The 24,278-nt window shown below is 43.7% G+C and overlaps 1 protein-coding gene across 3 annotated transcripts in view; it reads right to left on the bottom strand.

The window, feature by feature from the left end:
• The window catches only part of SPTBN1 (spectrin beta, non-erythrocytic 1), a 258,319-nt gene that overhangs the window by 165,273 nt on the left and 68,768 nt on the right, over positions 1-24,278 (bottom strand). For all 3 annotated transcript variants that reach the window (XM_015421214.1, XM_015421216.1, XM_015421215.1), the window contains exon 2: positions 16,895-17,094. In XM_015421214.1, the coding sequence (XP_015276700.1) occupies positions 16,895-17,042 (148 nt within the window). In that variant the 5' untranslated portion in view covers positions 17,043-17,094. The remainder of the gene's footprint in view (positions 1-16,894; positions 17,095-24,278) is intronic.

Genomic DNA, 24,278 nt, shown 5'->3' with positions numbered 1-24,278 from the left:
AAGCTAAAATTCCTGTGCAAAACCTGAACCATGAGGATGCTTGCTGGACACTACTGCGCAGCTGCAATAGGGCAAGTGTGTAAATTAAAAAAAAACTTTTGGACCCCCCCCCCCCCACAGATCACAAGACAAATAAAATGAATTTCAATAGAGATAAGTGCAAAGTCCTACACTTAGGTACAAAAAATCAAAGGCATAGATATAGAATGGGAGGGACTTGGCTTGACAGCAGCACATGTGAAGGGATCTAGGTGTTCTGGTTGATCACAAGCTAAACATGAGCCTGCAGTGTGATGTGGCTGTGAAGAAAGCTAATGCAATCTTAGGATGCATTAACAGAAGCATTGTGTCCAGATCAAGGGAGGTGGTAGTTCCGCTCTATTCTGCTATGGTCAGGCCTCACCTGGAGTACTGTGTCCAGTTTTGGGCACCACTTTTTAGGAAGGATGTTGACAAGCTCTAGTGTGTCCAGAAGAGGGCAACCAGGATGGTGAGAGGGTTGGAAACCAAGTCTTACAAGGAAAGGCTGAAAGAGTTGGGTAGGTTTTGCCTGGGAAAGAGAAGGCTTAGAGGGGTCATGATTACATTCTTCAAGTATTTGAATGGAGCAGATCTATTCTCTCTTGCTTCAGATTGCAAGACTAGATCCAATGGGTGGAAATTACAAGGGAGTCGATACCAGCTAAATATCAGGAGAAACTTCCTAACTGTAAGAGTGGTTGGGCAGTGGAACAGTCTGCCTCGGGAGGTGGTGGATGCTCCTTCGCTGGACGTTTTCAAACAGAGGCTGGACGACTATCTTTCGGGTATGTTGTAGGTATGTAGGGCTATCTTTCAAGCTATGCTCCTGCAGAGTGCAGGAGGTTGGACTAGATGACCTGCAAGGTCCCTTCTAACTCTAACATTCTATGATTCTAAGTGATGTTCCACCCCAATTTAGAAAAGTGCTTTTAAAATATTTGCTGCAGAATAAATACACTGGAGGAAAAAGAATGGTGCATAAGGCGAGCACAGAATCCAAAATCAAGATTAAAGGTTTACCACTCTCAAAATCTGCAGTAAGATTATGTGCATACATAATGGACCTAGTCAGTGCTCTTATTTCTAGCAATCATCTGTACGTTAGTGCCTCATTAAACAGGGCAGTAACCTCTGTGCAATTTTCTTTATGTTTGTTTGATTTCCTAATACTGACCCAGTCTCCTAACACAACTAATTTACATTGCTTTAGTATACAAAGATTATGCAAGTCTCACCAATGGGCACCTTGGCTAAACCTGGCTTAGCAGGTAGCCACTTACTCACCAAGGCAGCTAACAATTTATTCAGGATGAATAGCATGCAAGGGTGATTTCATACAGAATTGTATCAGCAACCAGACTACCACAGAAAACCACCCTGGTGTGGAAGGAGCCCAGATCCCACCGCTTAAAGCACCCTGTAAAAACATAAGCACACATAGGCTGATAAAAACTATCTGCAAGGCTGGGTTAAACCTTCGTGGAGTAAGTGAAATTAAAAAAGAATGCAGTGGTACTTCAAAGTCTAATGACATTTATTCCAGCCTAAGCTTTTGTGAGTCTGAGCTCACTTAATCAGATGCATAGTTTTGTGAACTCTGACTCACAAAAATTTAGGCTGGAATAAATGTTGTTAGTCTTTCAGGTGCCACTAGACTCCTGTTTTGTTTTGCTGCTACAGTCAAACACATCTACCCATCTGGAATTATGGAATAAGTGTAGCCACAAGCTATCTCTGTTTTATTGGATACGCATTGGTTTTATTTGACTTTAAGAGTAGTTACCTGTCTTGGAATTGGGAGGGAGGAGGGGGGAGAAATTCTAAATAAAAGGGAAAATAATGATGAGCATCTATTACTATGAGGGCTATTGAAACCTGCTATGGCTTCTAAAGGCAAGCATTTTTTTAAGGCTTCACACACCTTAAAGATAAAGCACAACAACAGAAAACACTGGATGAAAACACATTTTGGAAAACCTGGATTAAGACTTTATTCACCACAGGAGGACAGCATTTTATCTTTTAGGGTATGTGAAACTTAAAAAAAAAATTAATTTGCCTTCAGAAACCAAAGAGGGTTAAAGTGCACATAAGAAAGGGACTTAATTCCTTCTTTCTCGTTGCTCTTTGCCTCTCCCTTTGCCACAAGACCACATCCGACAGTTCACTGTGTCCCCTGCTGAAATCACAGAAGCATGCAGTTCATTTCTTTGTTTATTTGAAGGCCTTGGCATGCAAAGAGATCCTGCCAGGATGTTGGGTGGTGAAGGCGGCTCTTCCAATCTACACCATTCAGACCAAGGAAGACAGAGAATAAGAAATACGGGCCATTTATCCTTCTGTTAACAACCTTCAGCTTCTGCTCTTCTGAATCCACCTCTTACAATGTGTTCGCTTAGATCCTCAGATCACTGCCAGCGAAGGCATAAAATGGCTACGTAGCTTCAGAATGTCCACAGTAAGCAGCCAGTGACTTGCTCATACTCTGTTCCACTCATGATGTGTGCCTTAATGAGCTCAAAGTCTACTCTCACCATTTCATTTATTACAACTTGGGCAATCGACGTATGCACCTGTGTATTTACTCACTTATCCACAACCTCCCTGCCCCGATTGACCAGTTAGTCCCCCATCTCCTCTAAGCAACACCTCTCCTCTAAACAAAATCACAGTGTGCAAATTGAGCAAGCTGGTAAAAGCTGCGACCTCTTCTGCCCTTGGAGTCATTATGGGTTTAATAGCAACTGGGAATGTACACATATGGGATAACATTCCTGTCTATGCTCTTTACATGCTAGCCATTAAGAGGTAAAAAAAACAGAAGCAGCTGGCAGGGGATGCAAAGTGAGGTAAACTGGAGAGATGTCTGCTAGTATATATGTGTCCAGGATTTATAGCTCTGCTCGGTACCAGCAGGGAAAAGAGATTTCTAAAACCAACACCTTTGAAAGGCAGTAAAAAGCTTTTTAACTGGCCAAGCCATGCACAATCACAAGAAACCTGTCTTTTGCTAGCGGCTTCGTCAGCACAGCGATAATTCTTGCTTGCTGTTCTCTACGTTTCCAGTTTGGGCTTGCCTGCATCAGGATTTTCAGCTCTTCCTGAATCCTTGCCTTCCCCTGTGGTAGTCTGTCCACAATCTGGCCTATCTTGTTCTGCCTACTTGCTCCTCCCAGATTCTGGACTGTCTTTTAGGCTACAGCCTGTATTATAGTTTCCACCTAGAGATGTAAAATTTCTGGAAAAATTGAAAAAAATGCTACATTAGCATTTCTTTTGTCTTTTCTAGATTGAAAGTCATTCTGTTACTTTAGGAACATAAAATATGACTATGGACATTTTTACTTGGCATGAAATTATCAGAACTAGCATATTAAAAATATAGTGTATCCAAACAATTATTACAAACAGAATACCCACCCACATGCAAAAACAAAACTGAAACCTTTTTATTTTCTTCTGACAATAGCACCTCCTAAAGGAAGAAATGCATCTTGTTCTCGCATTGGAGAGTTTAGTTTGTAACCTAGGACTTGCTTGTCCTCAGTGCACAGAAATTAGATCAATCTGATACCATATATATATGAATGATTTGGAAAATATTTGAACACCCTGTCTTAAAATATTTTATTCATCATGTTAAAATAAAACGTTCCATAATCAATTTCTTTTCTTTTCTTTTTTCAATTTTTCCGAAAAAACAAAAAAGGCTTCAGGAAAAAAAAAGTTTTCCCCCCTAATTTTTCCGGTTTTTTTCTGGGCCTTCACATCTCTATTTCCACCTCTGTCTCTGTATTCTGATTTGGCATTGCACATCTTGGTCTGTTTTCCACAACCAGCTCCAACTTTTTCACCTGAGATCATCTGCAGTAGCCCTGAGTTACACTAAATATACTCCCTGACCTGTGGGGACCAATGCTCCCACTAAGCTGTGGAGTTTTGTGAGCAAAAATTCTGCTTTGTGAGCTGCTGGCATTAAAGCTGTGAGCGAGCAATTTGGCTGCTGCATAAATTGGTTTGCTCTGGAGCCATCCTTCTTGAGCTAAGACAAAAACATGTGAGCTGGCTCACACTAACTCATCTTAGAGGGAACACTGGTGGAGACATGAGTTCAAATCCCCACTCAGCCATGAATTTCATTAGGTGACCTTGGATTGGCCTAATCTACCTCACAGATTTGTGATGAGGCTTAAAGGAGGGGAAGATCCATGTTCAGTACATATGCAGTACATATGGAACAGAGGTCCATCAGTGGCTATTAGCCACAAGGTACAGATAGGAACTCTCAGTCTGGGGCAAGTGATGCACTGTATTCTTGGTCCTTGGGGGGGGGCAACAGTGGGAGGGCTTGTAGTGTCCTGGCCCCACTGGTGGACCTCCTGATGGCACCTGGGAATTTTGGCCACTGTGTGACAGAGTGTTGGACTGGATGGGCCATTGGCCTGATCCAACATTGGCTTCTCTTATGTTCTTATGTACTGTGAGCTCCTTGAAGGAAGGGCTGGATAAAAATGTTAATGATACACAGACAGACCTCCACTGCAGGTGATGTAACCCCCATGACCTTTGCTAACCTGGACCAACTTGAACCCCTCCCCGATCAAATTCTGCCCCCCAAACTGAGACCACCAGTTTTCCCAGCTGTCAGATCATTGCCAAATTGAGTGATTGGGTTTTTGGCAAGGGGTGGGAAAAATTTTCAATGATTTCTCATTGGTTACTGTCCCTCTTTTTCTCTATTAAATGATGGCAGTGTGTGGCATAGAGCTGCCAACTGTCCAAAGGAGAAAAAACTATATTACTTAAAAAAAAAAAAACCCTGCAGGCTAGTTGGCATATTTTTAAAATGTAAAAGCCAGTCCTTTGAGCTGGTTACCAACACTGTTTGAGTATATGTCAAATATTCAGAGCAAAGATGCATTTTCACTTACTAGGTGTGGTTGAGCTGTGTGGCCTGTGCATGTGCACTGAAGTGCCAGGTTGTGAAGCTCAGTCCCATTGCTGAATTTGGTACAGGACTGCAGCGTGCCTCTGGGCAGTTCCTCAGCCAGCAGCTCCACCCCACTCCCAGCTATATCCTTTGTGCCTACAAGCTCTAGCCCCAGGGGCAATCAGAAAGAGTTAACTCTTCACCCAATTCATTGGTGTTTGTCGGGTTCCACCTCCCAGTCCTATCCAATACTCAGAAATCGGGCAACCCTCATGCAGTGATATCTCAACAGCATTCTCCTTTGTGCTACCTTCTGTGCACTGGAATTACTAGTGGTCCAATGCCAGATGCTAACAAGAGCCAATACTGCACCAGACGCTTTTGTAGCAGCCCTGATGAAAATAGCTGCAAGTTCAGTCTCACCTTGAAAAGGAAGATGCCATTGGTGTTGCAGCAGCCCTGAGGATTCCAGCTGACAGCAGAACAAGAACAACCTGCAAGCCAGGTGCTTTTGAGTTTTAAGTTTCCATCTAGTACTGAACAAATCCTTCTAATGTCCTTCGTACACTTGACCTCTAGTTTTCTCTGCAACCTCAAACTCTTCTACGTTTTTTACAAGTATTCCTCTACAATTAAAGTGAAAACTCCCGTGAACAAATCTTGCAATTTCTCCAGCCATTTGGGGTTATGGTTTTAAGATGTGTGTATGAGAAAGAAAGAGAAAGAGAAATCCCAGAACATACCAAACAAATGGAGTAATCTTTACCTCTCCTGTGACTTACTGTTCACATGAAATCTTATTTCTAAAGCTCTTAATGGGGAATTTAAAAGCAGCTTTGGCATTGGAGCACAAGCGCTTTCTGACCTCTCTCCAAGGAAGTAGATCCTCGCTTCTCTTTTCCTCATGTACAACTAATCTAGATTTTATTAGAGATAGGGTTGCCAACTCCAGTTTAGGAAATTCCTGGAGTTTGAGGGGAGGTGCCTGAGGGAGCTCAGCATGGGGAGGGGCTATGATGACGTATAGCCCATCCTACAAAGCTGCCATTTCCTCCCAGGGAACTCATCTCTACAGTACAGGGATCAGTTGTAATTCCAGAACTCCAGGGCCCACCTGGAGGTTAGCAGCCCTGACTGGAGATAGCCCAATACCATCTGGTACCAAATGGCCCCCTATGACGGCAAAAAATACAAGGATAAACTAGATTAATATTCCGCCCTTTAACAGAACCCTCAAATCTATATCCCTTACACCTTGCCTAACTGTAAGGCTGGCTGTTGACAGAGTAACAGAGGTCATGGTGGTTGAAAACACAATAATGGGGAAGCCTGACATGTGAAATGACAAGAAAATGTTTGTTCATCACTAAAGCACCACCCAGGAGATTAAAAGAAATTAGTGACAGGAATGGGCTCAATAATTTACCAAGATAGAATGGATTTGAACTTCAGGCCGAGGGAAGCTTCCAGCTCAATAATTGTGTCAAAATACACACACACACAAATTAAAATCAATAAAACCTAGTCTGAAGTTACATATTCTCTGAGTTGGAAAAGATCCCCAGGCTGAGAAGCAATGAAGACAAATGAAAAGAAGAATTATATTTCTTGCAGAGAACAGCAACAACAACAATAAAAAAACTCTTTTGCATACTGTGTGTGTTACATCCAAATGCCTGTGAAATCCACCTTTGGAGGGGCATGTCTTACTGGTGATCTGCACATTCCAAGAAAGGAAGGACAGAAGCTGTGTAGCTGACTTTTCATTTCCAGATCCCATCAGAAGGGGTGAGATGTATATGCTGTTGAGGAAATGTGCATTCTCCCAGTGTGGGGACAGAATGCACATCCATTCATGGTAGATGCGTGCATCTCCCTTCTTCAGAAAGACATGTGGGCCAGAGAGTACAAGGCATGCATATTACCTCTCTTACTGCATTTTTGTTTGGGGAGGGGGGACTCCCTCAAGGTAGAACAAGATGTGATATGGGGCATGAAGCTACCACCACTATGAATCTTTTCCTCCCCTCTTCCCAGCAGTGTCCATAACACAGCACATAAATGCAATATCTTCATGGTGGATGCTTCTCTCCTCCTTGAACATCACATCATTGACAGCTGATGAGATGGGGAAGTCACTGCACAATGTATTGGTTACAGTGTCACACTATGAGAAAGATGGGGCAGAAAAGAAGTAAACAAGTAAATAAATATTATTTGAAAGGATGTGACCCCCCCCCCAGATGTGACTAATTTCCTACATGTAAAGCACTTACATAGGAAAAAATCATGGGGGGAAATATGAATGGTTAGGCCTGATGAACATGTACTCGCAGAGACATATAAACACAGTCTTCCCACTGATTGTACACTTAGCACAAATGTTTCTATCCCTATTTCCTTCTAAACCTTGTAGTCATTAACATCTGTCTATTACACTGTGATCCCACCTTTCTTCTAAGGAGCTCACAGCATTGTACAATGTTCTCTCCTCCTAGTTTTATCTTCACAAATCCTGTGCGATAGATCAGCCTGAGAGAGTGAATGGTCTATGGTTATTCAGTGAACTTTATGGCTATGTGGGGACACGAGTCAAGCCAGTCCTTGTGATCCCCAGTGTTCATGCCTATAGTGCCCACCATCGTGTTTCCTGGTACCTGTTTCCTTCTTCCCAAAGAAAAGAGACAATCCTGGCTTTCCTTCATCCCAGTCGAACAGGAGGTACTGCAGAAAAGGTCAGGAGCAGCTCATCTTTGTGCCTGCCTGGAGAACACATTCAGAAACAGCTGCCTCCGTCACAGGAAGACGCTTGGCTTGGAACCTCCCAACATCTCCTGACTGGCCCCAGCCCCTGTGGTAGTCAGATTTTGATTGGCTATGCCCCCAAGGCAGCCATTTTTGGTGGCACCAGTTACCATTTTTCAAAATTCCCAAAGGGTTCACAGGTTTAGTAAGGTTGGGAACTTTACATCACATTGGTGGAAAGAGTTGGGTGGGGGATGACCATGTACCAAAACCTACATGTAGGTTTCCCCCTTTTTCCTTTCCCCTAAACAGAAGTACTTCCCATTTGAGATGTTTGAAGCAGGCCTAAATATAGCACCATATCAAATCTACAGCAAAGCTTCTAAAAGCTCTGAAATGGGTGCCTCCTTTAGACTAGCTGAATTATTTAATTGTGCATGTTGTATTAGATGTCCCTTAAGTGATTGTTTCGTGTGTATTATTTATTGCTCACCTAGAGTGTGAAGCAGCACCTAGAGTCACTGGAGCCTTCTAGCTTCCTTTAATGGGATCCCTGCTAAACTCACTCTCCTTAGTACTAAATCACAATGATTCCCAGCTAGATAAAAGCAAAGGGCTGTTAAACTGTTGAGACCACACCTCCTAATAAAACCTGGCACAAAATCAATTAACATCTAAATTTTACCATCATGACTGATTTGGCATCATCTACAGATCTGGGAGGACAATTCAGTAGAAGAAGAAGAAGAGATTGGATTTATACCCCACCCTTCACTTGGAGTCTCAGAGCGGCTTACAAACTCCTTTCCCTTCCCCTCCCCACAACAGACACCCAGTGAGGTGGGTGGGGCTGAGAGAACTCTGACACAAACAGCTCTTTTTCAAGGACAGCTGTGCCAGAGCTTGTAACTGACCCAAGGTCACATCAGCAGGTGCAAGTGGAGGAGGGGGGAATCAAACCCGGTTCTCCCAGATTAGAGTCCGCACACTTAACCACTACACCAAACTGCAGAAGCCCACTCAAAATGAACAGGAGCTGTACAAGAGCATTACAGTGTCACCTTAAGAGCCACCATGCAAAAGGGATCTAGACAGGAAAAACCTTGTCAAATCTGTGATCAGTAGTAATGAGCATTGGGGAGGTTCTTCCATTCACATTGATCCTCTGATGGTCACACAACCAACAGATAGAGGTGTAGGATCAATCCATATACAAAGAAAACAGATAGAGGCCAATGGATTAATGGGCAATTTAACTGCTCATTGTCCCTAGCTATTAACTTTGAGTCACATACATTGTTATAGCAGCCAAAGGCTGAAACTACTTGCCTAGGTCACATCTGAATACTTTTATGTGAAAAGATGTCAGCAAGCTGCCAAATGTTCTTTATATTCCTATATGCAACTGAATACCTGTATATGGCAATGTACCTTGTCCTGTGTTTCCTCCCCCCCCCAGAGGTCCGTTCATATAACCATGCGCATATATTCATAGCTGCATTCTTGTTAGTGTACGCCAGGCCTGTCTGCTGTAACATCATCATTTCCAAGGTCACAGGTGGTTAAGAGATGTGGACTGCTCTGCTTTGCTTTGTCTTAATGAGTAGAATCCGTGGGAAGTGTTAGGGAATGATAACATGGTTACCGTTGAGTTCCCAGGGGTTTGGGGCGCGTAAAACTGCTTCTTAGGCGCGGGCGGGAATCATAGCTATTGGCTGCATTAATTATGAAATTGCTTTAACCTTTCCAACCCAAGTCGTTAGGGTTATTCTGAACAGTTCTTCTGTGCAGTGACTCATGGCTTCAATAAAGTAATACCTTTCTATAAGTGTGTACTCCGTTGAATTCCGGTGGGACCTGACAAAAGAGTGCAGAAAAACCAGTATGACTTCAGGAACTAAACTGGTGCTGGTGTGAATCTGCTACTGCCTATGTGCTTCTTTCTGCATGACTGAAATATCTGCTCAGTGTGTACATTTGTGAACAGAGATATGGTTAAGTCTTTTCTAAAGGAAACTCATCCTTCATGTTGCAACAGTAACTTGTCATTTTAAGAATTAGGAGAACATGGCAGAGACCATGGATAAGACACTCTCATAACAGATTACAAAGTTCTCAAAGAGATGGGACACAGTGGTCATGGGAGATTTCAATTGCCTGGATATCTGTTGGAAGTCCAACTCTGCTAAAAATGAAAGGTCCAATAAATTCCTGACAAGTCATGTCAGACTAACCTTGGTCCCGGTCACATGGGCCAGATAATGCGGCATGGAGGCGTGGCTCTTTGCGCCATCACAATTTGCCCCGCTATTATGTGATCTGATGCAACGGCGGTGAAGCAGATTTTTTCATGTCGGCGGGTGTTTCTGGCATGCTCCAATGAGGCAAGAGGAGCACGCTGGAGCGATCACACGAGGGAAGTCCATCAGCGGCCCGTCGCAACCCTTTGATAGAAGACTTTTCCAGGTATTTTTTAACTCTGGATCTTCGGCGATATGCTACGAGTTGGAGACAGGTGCGCCACACTTGCCAGATGTTTCCATGTGATTGTGCCTGTATAATCCGCCCAAAATTCGTCCCTCTTGCGCGGCTAATTGTGCGTGTGATCGGGGCCAGTATCTCTTTTTTTGAGAAAGTTACTACCTTGCTGGATCAGGGGTATGCTGTAGACATGGTTTATCTTGATTTCAGTAAGGCTTTTGATAAGCTACTTTTTGACAAACTGGAAAAATGTGGTTTGAATCCTGTGACTGTTAGGTGAATCTGTAACTGGTTGACAGATCGCACCCAAGGAGTGCTTGTGAATGGCTTCACATGTTCTTGGAGAGGAGTGACAAGTGGAGTGCCTCAAGGATCTGTCCTGGGACCTGTTTTGTTCAACATCTTTATCAGTGATTTGGATAAAGGGATAGAGGGAATGCTCAGTAAATTTGCAGGTGATACTAAATTGGGAGGGGTAGCAAATACGGTTGAAGACAGAGTACAGGATGATCCTGACAGGCTGGAAAACTGGGCTAAAACAAATAAAATGAATTTCAGTGGGGATAAATGTAAAGTTCTGCATTTAGGTAGGAAAAACTAAATGCGTAATTATAGGATGGGGAAGACTTGTCTTGGTACTAGTATGTGCGAAAGGGATCTAGGGGTCTTAGTAGACCACACACTGAACATAAGTCAACGGTGTGCTGTAGTTGCTAAAAAGGCAAATGCGATTTTAGGCTGTATCAACAGAAGTATAGTGTCCAGATCACGCGAAGTGATGGTACCACTTTACTCTGCTCTGGTTAGACCTCACCTATAGTACTGTGTTCAGTTTTGGGCACCACAATGTAGGAAAGATATAGACAAGCTGGAACATGTCCAGAGAAGGGCAACAAAGATGGTGAGGGGTCTGGAAACCAAGTCCTATGAGGAATGATTGAAGGTACTGGGTATGTTTAGCCTGGAGAGGAGACGACAGAGAAGCAGTGATTTAGCAGTAACTCTGGGTGGTGGGCCTCTTAAAATTATATACAAAGGAGAAATTATACAAATGTGTGGAATTTACAGATGATAGTTGCCAGCAGAACCCACTCACTGTGACTGGTAAATTAGAAGAGAGGGAACTAGAAAGAACCAGTGTTCCCTCTAAGCTGAGTTAGTGTGAGCTAGCTCACAGTTTTTGAGCCTCTGGCTCACACATTTTTGCCTTAGCTCAGGAAGGAGGGCTCCAGAGCAAACTAATTTATGCAGTAGCCAAATCACTCACACACAACTCTAATGCCAGTAGCTCACAAAGTAGAATTTTTGCTCACAACAAGACTCCACAGCTTAGAGGGAGCATTGGTGCAGACTACAACAGAAAATAAATGAGAGACAGGAGAATTATTAATTGGAAATGGGCTACCAAAAGCAAAAATAGTTTATAGACAGCCTTTCAACTAAAGAGTCACCAAGGTAGTTTACAACACAATAAAATACAATAAATATAAATTAAAAGCCAGTAAAATACCACAAGAGACCCTATGTGGTATAGTGGTTAGAGTGTCAGACTAGGATCTGGGAGACCCAGGTTCAAATCCTCCCTCTCACTGGGTTGCCTTGAGCCAGCCATATACTCTCACCCTAACCTACCTCACAGGGTGGTTGTTGTGAGGATAAAATGGAGAAGAGGAGAATAATATAAGATGCTATTGGTTCCCAGTAGGGAGAAATATGACGTAGAAATGCAGTAAATAAAAAAAACAATAGGGCCAAATTAGACACAGGGCAGGGGAGACTGGAAGAAAAATGCTTCAAAGAACATGGTGCAGAGAAGTAAAGCAGGGGAGATGGTAAAGTTTAGCTCTTCTCACCTGCATGTTCCATTTTCTGCATGAAAAAATACTTCAGACCTCCTTTTTTACACATGAACAGGCAGATATGCGAATAAATACATAGGTATCCCCCACTCCGAATAAATGTGAATGAATACATAGATATCCTTATGTAATTAATAGCACAATCCTAAAGAGAGATTCCCTGTTCTTAGTTTGTTGAAATTAATGGGTTTAAGAAGGGTATAACTCTGTTTACGATTGTCCTGCAAGTTAATAAGGTGGTTATGTATGTATGTATTATTAAAATATTCATACCCTGCCTTTCCTTTGTCACTCAGGGCTATTTATAAATTCAGATTTGTGGTTGTGTGGTTGTGTGCCCATGCCTAGATGTCATGGTGACCTCTGGCAACTCCTACTGGGGCATGGAGGTCTCCCATCCAAGTACTTGCCAGGGTTAGCCCTGCTTAGCTTTCGAGATCTGACAAGATCGGGCTTGCCTGGGCTATCCAGATGAGGGCTGAATTCAGATTTAAAATGCCTGGAAAAATGATAATTTCCATTTAGACTTTCCTGAGCTCCTTAGATGAAGGTCTGAATACAAAGAAGGCTTTATAGATGAACTTCTCTAGTCCCTTCTGTGACTGAAGAGGGTTTTGGGGTTCAAGCACATATTCTACTCAAACAGCTGGTTAGTTTGGGTCCCCGAGGTAGAACAGAAGGATTACAGTTCATCCCCTGATTCTCCTAATGGCCATGGTTTTTGCTCACCAACATCCTCAAGCATAGTTTCTCCCATGCTTTCCAACAAGAGCAACCTCTTTCACTTGGCCAGGGAGCAGAGTGTGTGGTTTTGATGGTTGCCACTGGGGGCGCTAGGCTGTGTTTGACACTATGTCGCTTGCAAACAGGCTGAGAGAGACTCAGTGCCTTTTGAGCTGGCACAGACCCACCTCGCAGCATTGCTCACGCCACTGAGGCATTTTGTTCAGAGGTCAGGAATGTCGGCATGCTACCATGAGATTTGGGAAATCATTTACAGAGTGAGTTGGAAGGACAATGCAGGGCATTGCCCCAAAGCAGCAAAAGGAAGTTGACTGAATAGATATACTTTTACTACACAAGCAATACTTGCATCACGTGTCACCTGTTGCAAGCGACCAACAAAATGCCCCAGCAAGGCAAGGTAGATCATTGGCATAGTGACAATGAGGTGGAACATGGCCACCTGCGACCAAAGCACCTTATTTCATTATTAAGGGACATGCTTCAATATTATTTTTTTGGGGGGGGGTTCCAATTCAAGAAGAAGGCAACTGCCGCCAAGATAATGGATTATGGCATGGGGGGGGGGAAGTAATTTCCCCCTCTATATCCCATAGGACAGTGAAATTAATGTTACTGGCATTGAAACTGGATAGCTGCATCCAAATGATACAAAATGACTGGACTTTGCAGACAGGGGGGGTTTAAGAACTCAGACAGTCCACAACTGATTTATGTGCTTGAAGGCATTTTCAAGATATACATCTGTAGCAAGCTAATGAAAACATTGTTTTAACCCAGGGTCAGAAGCTGAGAAGGATGCTTCCACCTTCAGATCAGGGCCACTGATCTTGTGATAAATTTAAAACTCCTACAGGTACATTCCCAGGATTTGGGGGGGGGTTGCAACTCTGCAAATGCAGGCATTTTCACAAAGCAAGTGCCAATTAAAGAGGATGGATACAGCCTGTTTGGGCTGTGGTGGGGCCAGGTTTGCAGTGGGAAAGTGGTTAAATGCATCTCCGCACACTGTCACGCTTGGGCTGGTGCACAGTGTTGCCAGACTCCAGAAGGCAGCTGGAGCTCTCCTGGAATTACAACTGATCTCCAGACCTCAGAGCTCAGTTCCCCTGGAGAAAATGGCAGCTTTGGAGAGTGGACTCTATGGCATTATATCCCTGCTGAGATCCCTCCTTTCCTTAAACCACTCCTTCCCCAGGCTTTACCTCCAAATCTCCAGGAATTTCCCAGCCTGTAGTTGACAAACCCTACCAGTACACCTACCTTTAGAACTGTGGTTTGGCCATGACTATCCAAGCTCTGATCACCTCCAGATTAGATTATGCAATGTGCTCTATGAGGGACTGCCTCAGAAGACAGTTTAGAAACTTCAATTAATCCACAACGCAGCAGCAAAGTTGTTAACAGCCATTTATACTGGCAACATATCTTGCCAGTGCTGAAAGATCTTTGCTGCCTGCCAGTACATTTCCAGACTCAGTTCAAAATCACAATTGTTTAAAACCCCAAATGCTCTGGGGCTGGGGTATCTAAAAGACTGCCTAGTCCCATATGAGGCCGCTCAAGAGTTATGCTCATCACCGGAAGCCCTGTTCCTTGTTCCCCCCACCTTCAGCAGTACAGTGCGTAGCCCTTAAACCCAGGGCATTTTCTGTAGTGGCACCTGACCATTGTGCCAGGTTCAACATTTTTTTTTTGTTTCTCTAGGCATTAATGAATTGTTGACCTTGCTGCCATGTTTTTGACGCTTTGTTGGATTTCCGCTGTTTTTTAACTGAAGCCTTCGCTTGATTGCAACTGTATTTAATAAGGATATGCCCCTATTGCTGCTAATTGTTTATAGGATTGGTATTTTAGTCTGATTTTGATGCAGTAGTTATTGTTTGGTTTTCACTGTATTTTACTGTAACACTGTATTCCTTGGGTTGGACCCAGTGCAAAACTTCTGCTTGCATTAGTCGTCTTCTGAAAGCAGAAATGCAAGAAAAAGACTGCATTAGCCACTTGTACTAAGTCAAATTTATTGTATCCCCTAATTTTTGGTCACTATGCTATAATACACCAGGTATTAATGCTATGTGTTGGCACAAGACCTTGCACAAGTGGAACTGCACTAAGTCTGTGTAATATTTCCACTTATGCATGGCTGAATCCAAGCCTTAGTGTTTTATGAGCTGGAGATCTCCGCAAGATTTTTAATTGGGAGACAGGTATAAAAATGTAATTAAACAATAAACAAACTTGCCAGTTGTAAGAGAATGCCCGCAAGGGCTAACACCTACGGGACGAGACTTGGACCCTTTGGTGACAGAACTTAGGTGCAACCTAAGCTGCTTAAGTATTTTCCGTTAAGTTTCCTTTGATGGACACACCAATTTAATTAATGGCCTTCTAGATTCTGCCTTTGCAGCTCCATCATTTCCTTTTCACCATCACTTTTCACCATGCCACACTCAACCATGCCAAAAAATAAAAGATCTGCAAGAACATAAGAAGAATGCTGCTGAATCTGACTGCTGGTCCATGTAGTCCACCACACTAGACATCCAGATGCCTCCAAGAAGCATGCAAACAGGATATGAGGACCCTGGCTGCATCCACACTGCGAAGATTCTCCATTTCCCTGTCAACTGACACAAATGCAAAGGCATACACACTGGCAATCACCATATTAAATCACACAAAAAGTGAGCTAGAAATCTTTGGGATCATGTGTACCCTCCCCTCCCTCCTCTCTTCACACATGCCATAGAGACTTCAGCATTTCTACTTTGGGACAAAATGCAGCTGTTTGACATATGATTCGGGAAATACAACAAACCGTGGCTCTTGCCTACAAAGCAAGATTCTAAAGCACAGTTTTAATCCTGGCTTAGAATTCTGGTTTGGGGTGGGGGGAGACAAACTATAGTTGTTTTGCCCATTCAGACATCATAACAAATTGTAGTTTATTCCATACCAGGACATCTTCAGTCTCCTTGAAGCGCAATAGTGAAGTGATAGACACTCAAGCCAAGGACTCAGTGATTTGTTCTCATGACTTGTGACAGCTTTACTATATCCAAAAGGAACATATGGCTGAGTCCTAACAAAAGTGGTGGCAAGCTCCAAAGTGATTTGTTGTCGAGTCCGACTCTTCACGACCCCATGGACCAGATCATGCCAGGCCTTCCTGTCTTCCGCCGTCCTCAGACGTTTGTTCAATTTCATGTTCGTTGCATCTATGACACTGTCTAACCATCTCATCCTTTGCCGTCCCCGTCTTCTTTGACCTTCAATCTTTCCCAGCATCAGGGTCTTCTCCAGTGAATATCCAGTGAATTCTCCAGTGAAAGTGATATCTTATTACAATTATGTTCCATCATACCAACTCCATTATAATACCAACTCCATTTGCTTACATTCTGCAAACGCTATACTGAAAAGAAACGTCTTTCCTGAAATTTTCTGTCAGGTAAAGTAACACCCGGTAGAGAAACATTTAGCTTTAAAATGCATGTTTGACTTGAGATGTTTTTTTCCCAACTGAACCTTATTTTGGCTGGCCTGGCAACCCTCAAGGCATGAACAACAATTACAGCCCTTTTGAAAGAGCAAAGCACAGAGAAACTAAACATGTAGTACCCATTAACTCTTGTTCTGGAGACTAACATCTCATCAGTCTTTCTAGTGTATAAGAAGAAAGGAGTAAATTACAGAGCACTTTTCCCTATCCTACATAAATAGGTACAAATTTCGCCACTCTATATTTCACTCCTCTTTAAAGACCACTACTGATAAAACTAGGAAAATCAATAGCTCTGCTTCCCAATCGACCCTTCTGGAATTTACCTAACATCTCTATTGCCCCAGCTTATGTCCAGTATAGTAAAAATGAATAACTGCAACAATGTCTCATGATGTTTATTAATTAAAATATTTCTACCCTGATTCAAAGCAGCAAACAACATTTGAATCAAAGTACTAAAAATTAAAGGCAACAGAAGAGCCCTCAGTAGGTTAAGACAATAAGCAGTCAGATTTGCACAAGAGGTGTGAAATTATACGAAAGGGTAAAAATTAAATCATCTGGCCCACTTGAAGTACCTTCTCAAAGGGGTAACGAACCGCCTACCTGCTAAGGCTTTGATGCGAGACCTCTCAAACAGTCGTGCGGAGCTGTTCTCATTGTCCCAGTCGTCAACATCCCAGCGGTTGTTTACATCACTGTATTGCTGCTGGATTTCGATGTTGTCATAGTCTGTTGCTACAGTGGTCGTCATCTTGGAACTTCTCAAGCTAGCCTCGGCATCAGCAACTACTTAAAAAGATCTTCTGTAAGGGAAGAAAAATAATGATGAATGACTAAAATGTTTCCATGTTTCCACTCACAAACACACACGCGCAGATACAGGCTTGGATCCACATGTGCTCTACTGTGGGAGGAAGATTTCTGCCCATGAAGCCCTACTTTCCCACCTCCCCCCTTCCTGCTGCAGCCCCAAATGCCCCCCCCCCAAATGCTGCTCCTAGGAGACAGCCTTTGGATTGTTCCGGACATTTAAGAGCCATTGTGCAATATATTGTGCATATGAACTGGAGCCAGATCTACATATGCAGCAGAATAAGGTGGAAATTACTCTTGGGATGGTAAAAGGGGCTGTATCGCTTCAGACTGCTGCTGTATGATTAAGCTGTTGAATGCTCATCTTACATACATGTAAAAAACAGGCTCAGTGGTAGAACATCCATTTGGCATGGAGAAGGTCTCAGGTTCCAAACCCAGCATCTCCTGTTAAAGGATTTGGTAGCAGGTGATGCAAAAGACCTCTGCTGGAGACCCTGGAGAGCAACCGCCAGGCTGAGTAAACAATACTGACCTGCACCTAGACATGACAGCATCCTCGGATTGGACCCAGGGAAGCCTCTGCCATTTTAGAGTCTAACGCAAGCAATTTTTAAAAATCCGCAAAGGCCTGAACTTGATTGGGCTGAGAGTATGGCAGGAAGAGGTGCCTTCGTTCCTCCCCACACCTTTTCAAGAACCTAAATGGCTACACTCCCCCCCCCCATGAAAAGGCATGTGGAGGGGAAACAAGAGTCCCTAGTCCTGCCATGCTCTTGTTCTTCCCCACATGCCTTTTCAAATTCCAAAACAGCCACAGCAGGGAAGGCTGTGAGGAGGGGCAAGAGTGCCTGTTCTCACTGCATTAGGCTCTAAAATGGCGATGTCATCCCCCAGTCTGACCCATGGACACCCTCATGTCTGGTCACGCCCCTTGATAGACAAATGGTCTGATTCCCTATAGGACAGCTTCATATGTTCATATAACCCAAGGCTCCCTACAAATAGAAATGTAGCACAGAATTAACAGGGGTCAGTTGTAGAAACCCTTTTTTCCTGATGTGCTAGTTTCCTACTTGCATAGATTTTGAAATACAGATAATGTCCCCCACCAGCAGTTTGAGTTGGTACTGTCTGCTTCAGCTCTTCAGGACTCTACCACCCCTTCCTGCTGTATATGCAAATCAAACCTGTGCTATTTGCCTTTTCTGTTTGTGCAGTCATTATCATACTGCAGTCATTGTCATGTAGCATGATAGCCATGAGTGCAACAGTTGAAAACGGCAGACAATGATTAACACAGAAAACAAAATCCCCTTGAACAATTAAGTGTTGCAGTACAAACAGCTGTACCCAGCATTTCTCTTTGGATTGCCAGTTATACTGGTCTTTTCCGAACAGTCTAGAAATTCACATTTACGTCCAGTATTTAAGAAAAACCACATTTCAGAGTAGGGAGATTTGTTTTTGTTAAGTTACATACAAAGGAAATAACCCAAGCAATATCTAAAGATAGCACACTCTTTTATCCCTATATGTAACTCTTCCTCCTAGAATACCAGCATGGTACCATCTCTCTTTCTTACCCTTCAAATCCCTCCTCAACACACCTCTATACTGAGGCTCTTGGCGTAAATCCTTATAGCCCAATCCAAGCAATGTTTCTTTGGCAATTTCCCACTGGATTCAGTAGGCATTACACCCAAGTGAAGCATACACAGACTATACACAAGAGCAGTCTTTGGGAGCAATCCTAAACAGGTCTATTCAGAATCCTACTGCAAATGAGGTTACTCCCAGCAAAGTGTCTTTAGGATTGCACTTTATGTGATTCTGGGGCCCTAGGCAATAAATCCAGAATGGGGGCCCAGAATTATTGCCACCACTCACCAGCACCCTACAGGGGCCAAGCCAGGGCTGGATCTCATCTGGCGCAAGGTGGATGAGAGCTGCTGCTGATGGCAGAAGCTAGCTGCCCAAGCCCCAGATGAGGCAGGCTCCTCCCTCTTCTTTCCCCTCTCCTTCAGGGGGCAGGGCTGCTGGTGGTTGGGGGCCCCTGGAGTGGGGCTTAGGGAAGCTGCCCATGTGAGCCATTGGCCAAGACACCACCCCCCCGGGAGGCTGCAGCCTTATTCCTTACACACAGCTGAAACAACAACTGCATTTGAACACATTCATCCCTTAGTGGCTACCACACGCAAATCCTCCTGATAAACACAGCCATCATGTTTGCTAAAAAGGGCAACACGTAGATGTTCCACTTCAGTACATGCAAACTAGAATACCAAAACCCCCAGCATATATAGAGGCTGAACATATATGCAAAATCCACTCATTTCCCCTTTCAAACCACATGGTCACCCTGCATATTGGGTGGATCATGGGCAGTGTGCACTCTCAAGATAAACAGTTGGAAGGCTTTTGGTTAGGGTTCCCAGGTCCCCAGTCTGGGCAGGGGATCCCCTGCTTCCGTGGGTCCCTTTCCGCCACCAGCCAACTGGCTGGTAGGAAGAAACCCACTCGCAAATGGCCCCCAACATGACATAATTACATCACCTGGAAGTGACATCATCAAGTTGCCAACATCAGGGGTGATGCTCTAGTTTTGGGGCAAAACTCTATGGTAAAAATGGGCTCAAACCATAGGGTTTTGCTCAAAAACTAAAATGTCACCCTGACAGCAGCAACACGGTGATGTCATCATGGTGCGCGCATTGTGCACATTTCAGAAGATCCTGGAACAGACCCAGGAGCCCCCTGCTGAAAGCCAGGTAAGACCTGGCAGCCCTACGTCTGGTACACGTGCTCATGGCATCTGAAGAGGGCTTTGGTTGCTCATTACCTCTCCTCCATGCCCTTTGTTGTCTCCCTCCCTCAAAATGTAGATCCTAAAATCCATTGTTTGGCATGGACAGCCTTTTTTGTTGTTGTTGTTTATGCTTAAAGGCATCACATAGACTGATGGAAATGGTTTTTTAAAGACAGCACTATTACAGTAGCTTATACCCTACCCAATTATGTAAAACTTAAAGAATTATGTAAAACATAAAGTATCAGGAACAAAAAACTACTAGACCAAAGGAGATAGATCAAGATGGGTAGCCATGTCAGTCTGTTTGTAGCAGAAAAAAAGAGCAGGAGTCCAGGAGCACCTTAAAGACTAAAAAGGGTTGTATAACTCAGTTTAAGGTAGCACCATATGTTCAAATCTCATTGTAGTAAGGCAGTGTGGGAGCATATGCTTTGTGTGCATGATGCACAGGGACAGACTGGTTATTTAACTTACAGAGGACGTTCCTGGAGGGCTAGCAGCCAGGAGTAAGCCGAGCCACGCTCCAGTAGCTTGGCCCACCACCACAGGGACCACTTGGCTTGGACCCTTCAGCAGCAGCTATGGTCAGTGTTGACCCACCAGTTGCCTCTTACTGCACTGCCACCAGTGGGTGGAGGTAGGCAAGGAGGCAATGGCAAGCTGAGGCGCATCATTAGTGTAGCTGGCTAGGGCTGAGCTTTGTGGTCCCTGCAATGCTGGATTGTATCCCTATGGGACCCACTCATCTTGGCTTGCTCCTGTGCCCTGTTAACTTCCTAGTCTGTCCCTCAAAATCAACATCTTGTTTCTCCATTTAACCTGAGAGCTAGTTTATGCACTCAGCAGAATCCTTGCATTACCTATTTGAATGTTAATTCCTAAACACACAAAGTGTGTCATAGAAAACTAGCAAAGAGGAAGGCTAGATTGAATCCTTCTACTTCACATGCTAATGTTTTATGCACATAGGAGAGGATGCAAGCATGTCCCACCCCCATCACCTGCTGTCTAAAGTGCTACAGTCCAGATAAAGTGTTGCCATTTGATAGTCCTGATGATTTAATTATGATCTCCGGTGTCAGATCAGGGAAATACTTCTTGATAATTTAGCGAGCTGGTAGATGTACAGGGAGGTAGCATGTTAATCCAAAGACCCAGGGTAAGGCAGATGCTTAGCCAGCCCTGTAAGAGAGCTCCATCTTCTAATATCTTCCTCCCCCCTTTGCTATCATTATCCACTGGTGCAGAATTTTGACAGATTTGGCATACCGAAATTCTGTCTGTCGTTTCTCTTTCTCTGTCATTTGCTCTAGCTAACTGATGCCACCTACTGACAAAGGAAATAGTTTTCCATTTTCTCAACAGCCACAGCAAAGCCCCCCCCCCCCCAAGTTTCCCTGTGATCAATTCAAATTCTGAAACAAACTGCAATATACTCCGGTGAGATGCCATTTGGATTTTTTCCAAGCATGGTTTGATGCCTTCAGCATTGCAAAAATATGCATCTCTTTTAACAGTATTTTAACTCTTGTTAGTGTGCTTGGCTTTTAAAATAACAAGACTATGATAAAAAGCCACTGGCCTTTCATTGGCATTTACCTGTAAAAGCAAAGCTTTTTATGTAGTTCAGAGATGGTTAAAAGGATGCTCAAACTCTACTATAAAAGGAGAAAGGATCTGGGAAACCCAGGTTTGAATCCTCACTGTGCCATGGAAGTGTGCTAGGTGACCTCAGGCCAGTCATGCACTTGCAACCTAACCAACCTCATAGGGCTGTTGTGAACATAAAAGGGAGAAAAACATTGTAAGTCACTTTGGGTCTCCATTGTGGGGAAAGTAGGGGATAAATGAAGTAAAACAAATAAATTGTTATTTAGGATCCAGCAGCTCATCTGACCTGGAAATCTCTTTACAGAAGTACCAAAGTGAAGCTGCATTCTAAAACTACTGATTTTGCACATTTTCCCTGAGGAGATACCTTTCCTCTCATCCTCTTTAGCCTGCTTTCCATTATTTGGCTGCTAAACAGCACACAATGGGAGAGGATTATGCAACTGAGATTAAGCCACCTGATAAGAATGTTGCTAGAGCAACGCCAGTGATTTCATGAACATTGTGCTTAGAGCCTGGTTGCAAAGCTGACTGGTCTGCGGGGTTTCCTGTGGCTGCATAAGAATGTCGTTGGCTAAAAACCAGGCCTAAATCCACTGGAGTCCACATATGCAAGAGCAGCACATTAACTACACGATTTGATGACAAGCAATAAGCCCTTGTTCAATTACGGCCTTGATGAAACGAAGTTACCTCAGTTTAACAACCCTTGTCACAGGTTTGAGTCCACATTCTTTGCTCACTGATATATTTGCCAAAAAATTACCCCCTCCACAGTTTGTTCAGTGTTGCTGTGGTAGCTCTCATTATTCCTCCTTCTGACAACAGTGTCCTCCACATCCTGAGGCTGGAATGGAGAGGATCACATTCACTGTGAACCTGTGTGATTCAGAGATTCACAGGTTTGCTGAGGTAACATGTGACTGAACCCCAAAGAAGTAATTTTTCACTAGCATGAACATTGTCTAGGCAACAAGAGAATCAGACCCCAGATTGCATACACACTCCTCTTCAAAAAGAATGATATATCCACCTCCAAAATTCTTTGTTCATACCAATATTTCCAGAGACGTGTCAGCTCCTCATTTGCTCAGGTTGACAAGCCTCTCCAAAGCTGGGGACATTAAAACTTGATTCTGGACTTCAGGCTGAAAGCTGGGGCTCACAGGACTGAACGCTTCTCCATTCTAAAAAATCCATGCATAGAGGTCAGAGAGGAAGGGTCCAGACTAGCCTTCCGGCTAACCGCACCAGTGCTCTGTGTCCAAGGACTTTACTTTATGAAGGAGCATTCAATCCTGCAAGCTCCCCACCTGCCCTCTGCAAGAATGAGGCCACAGAAAAGAGTGTATTGCCTCAAAAGCTGAACAGAGGAGGTATCTTCCCATTATTTCACTAGACATAAGTGTCCATTTGGACGCAAGTAGATACTTTATTCCCAATTTTTTTTTTTACTGCTGTTGTATTATTCTAACATGATTTAATACTGCTTTAAGTCTACTTCTGCAGTCCTTTTATCATAATGTATTTACTGCTGGGGGTTTTTTTATGATGCCGATTTTAAAATGTTATCATTTACTGTATGAGCGTCAATCTTGGAAGCCACGTCAAAAGGCAGTATGATTGCACTAAACATTTATTTACTAACATAAAAATTCTCCTCTGTATCAAATCAGATATGAATGATAACAGGGATTAGAAACACCCACTCCTAGAAAACATCTCATGGTGCCTGATTCACCTCAACACAGCCTTTGATTAGATTAGAATTATTTTGGAAGCTTCACAGAATTGCTTATGATTGCTTATGAAGCTATATAGTTCACTAGCAATGCTTTGCTCTCAGAAGTTCCTAGACTAAAACTCCATTGTTGGGGACAGAGGGTGGCGCTTTGGGAGAGGGTTTCACCACGTTACCCTATGGTATGTGGCGTCCCACGAGGGGCAATCCTCTCCCCAATGTAGTTGAACATCTATATGCACTCCCTCACCCGGTTAATATGGGAGGGTTGGGCTGAGTTGTCACCAGTACACTGATGACACCCAGCTGTATCTGTTGATGGACGGATGGACTCCGCCCTGGACATCTTGGCTAGGGTGTTAGGGGCTGTGGCTGACTGGTTACAACACAGCCAGCTGAAACTTGAGTTGTGGGGGGATGGATGCAGGAATCCAACTCCCAGCCCTTGGTGGGATGTCATTTATGCTAGTGCCGATGGTGAGGAGTTTGGGAGTGATTCTTAATGCCTCCCTTTCTATGGAGGCCCAGGTCACCAACATTGCCAGATCAGCCTTGTATCGTCTTTGGCTGGTCAGGCAGCTGGTCTCCTACCTTTCCTCCCGACAGTAATCCATCACTTCCAGGCTTGATTATTGCAACTCACTCTATACAGGCCTACCCTTAAACCTGATCCAGAAGCTTCAGCTGGTACAAAATGCAGTGGTGCAGCTGCTAACTGGGACATCTGTGTGGGCGCACATTCAGCCAATGCTGCACCAACTGCACTGGTTGCCATTTGAGTACTGAGTCAGGTTTAAGGTTATGATACTAACCTTTAAGGCTCTATGGGGCCAGGGACCAGTATACCTGCACGACTGTCTCTCCCCATATATGCCCTGAAGAGCCTTGCACTCTTCAGACCAGCGGTTAAGCAGTCCTCGACCCAAAAGACATCTGCCTTGCCTCAACCAGGGCCAGGGAGTGGGCCCTGCAGGATTTGTTACAGTTCTGCAAGGCCTGTAAAATGGAAC

This window comes from Gekko japonicus, unplaced genomic scaffold (assembly GCF_001447785.1).
Source record: "Gekko japonicus isolate JY-2015 unplaced genomic scaffold, Gekko_japonicus_V1.1 scaffold261, whole genome shotgun sequence".
NCBI lineage: Eukaryota > Metazoa > Chordata > Lepidosauria > Squamata > Gekkonidae > Gekko > Gekko japonicus.
The sequence above is the reverse complement of the archived record's forward strand: the minus strand, read 5'-3'. Positions and strand labels throughout refer to the sequence as shown.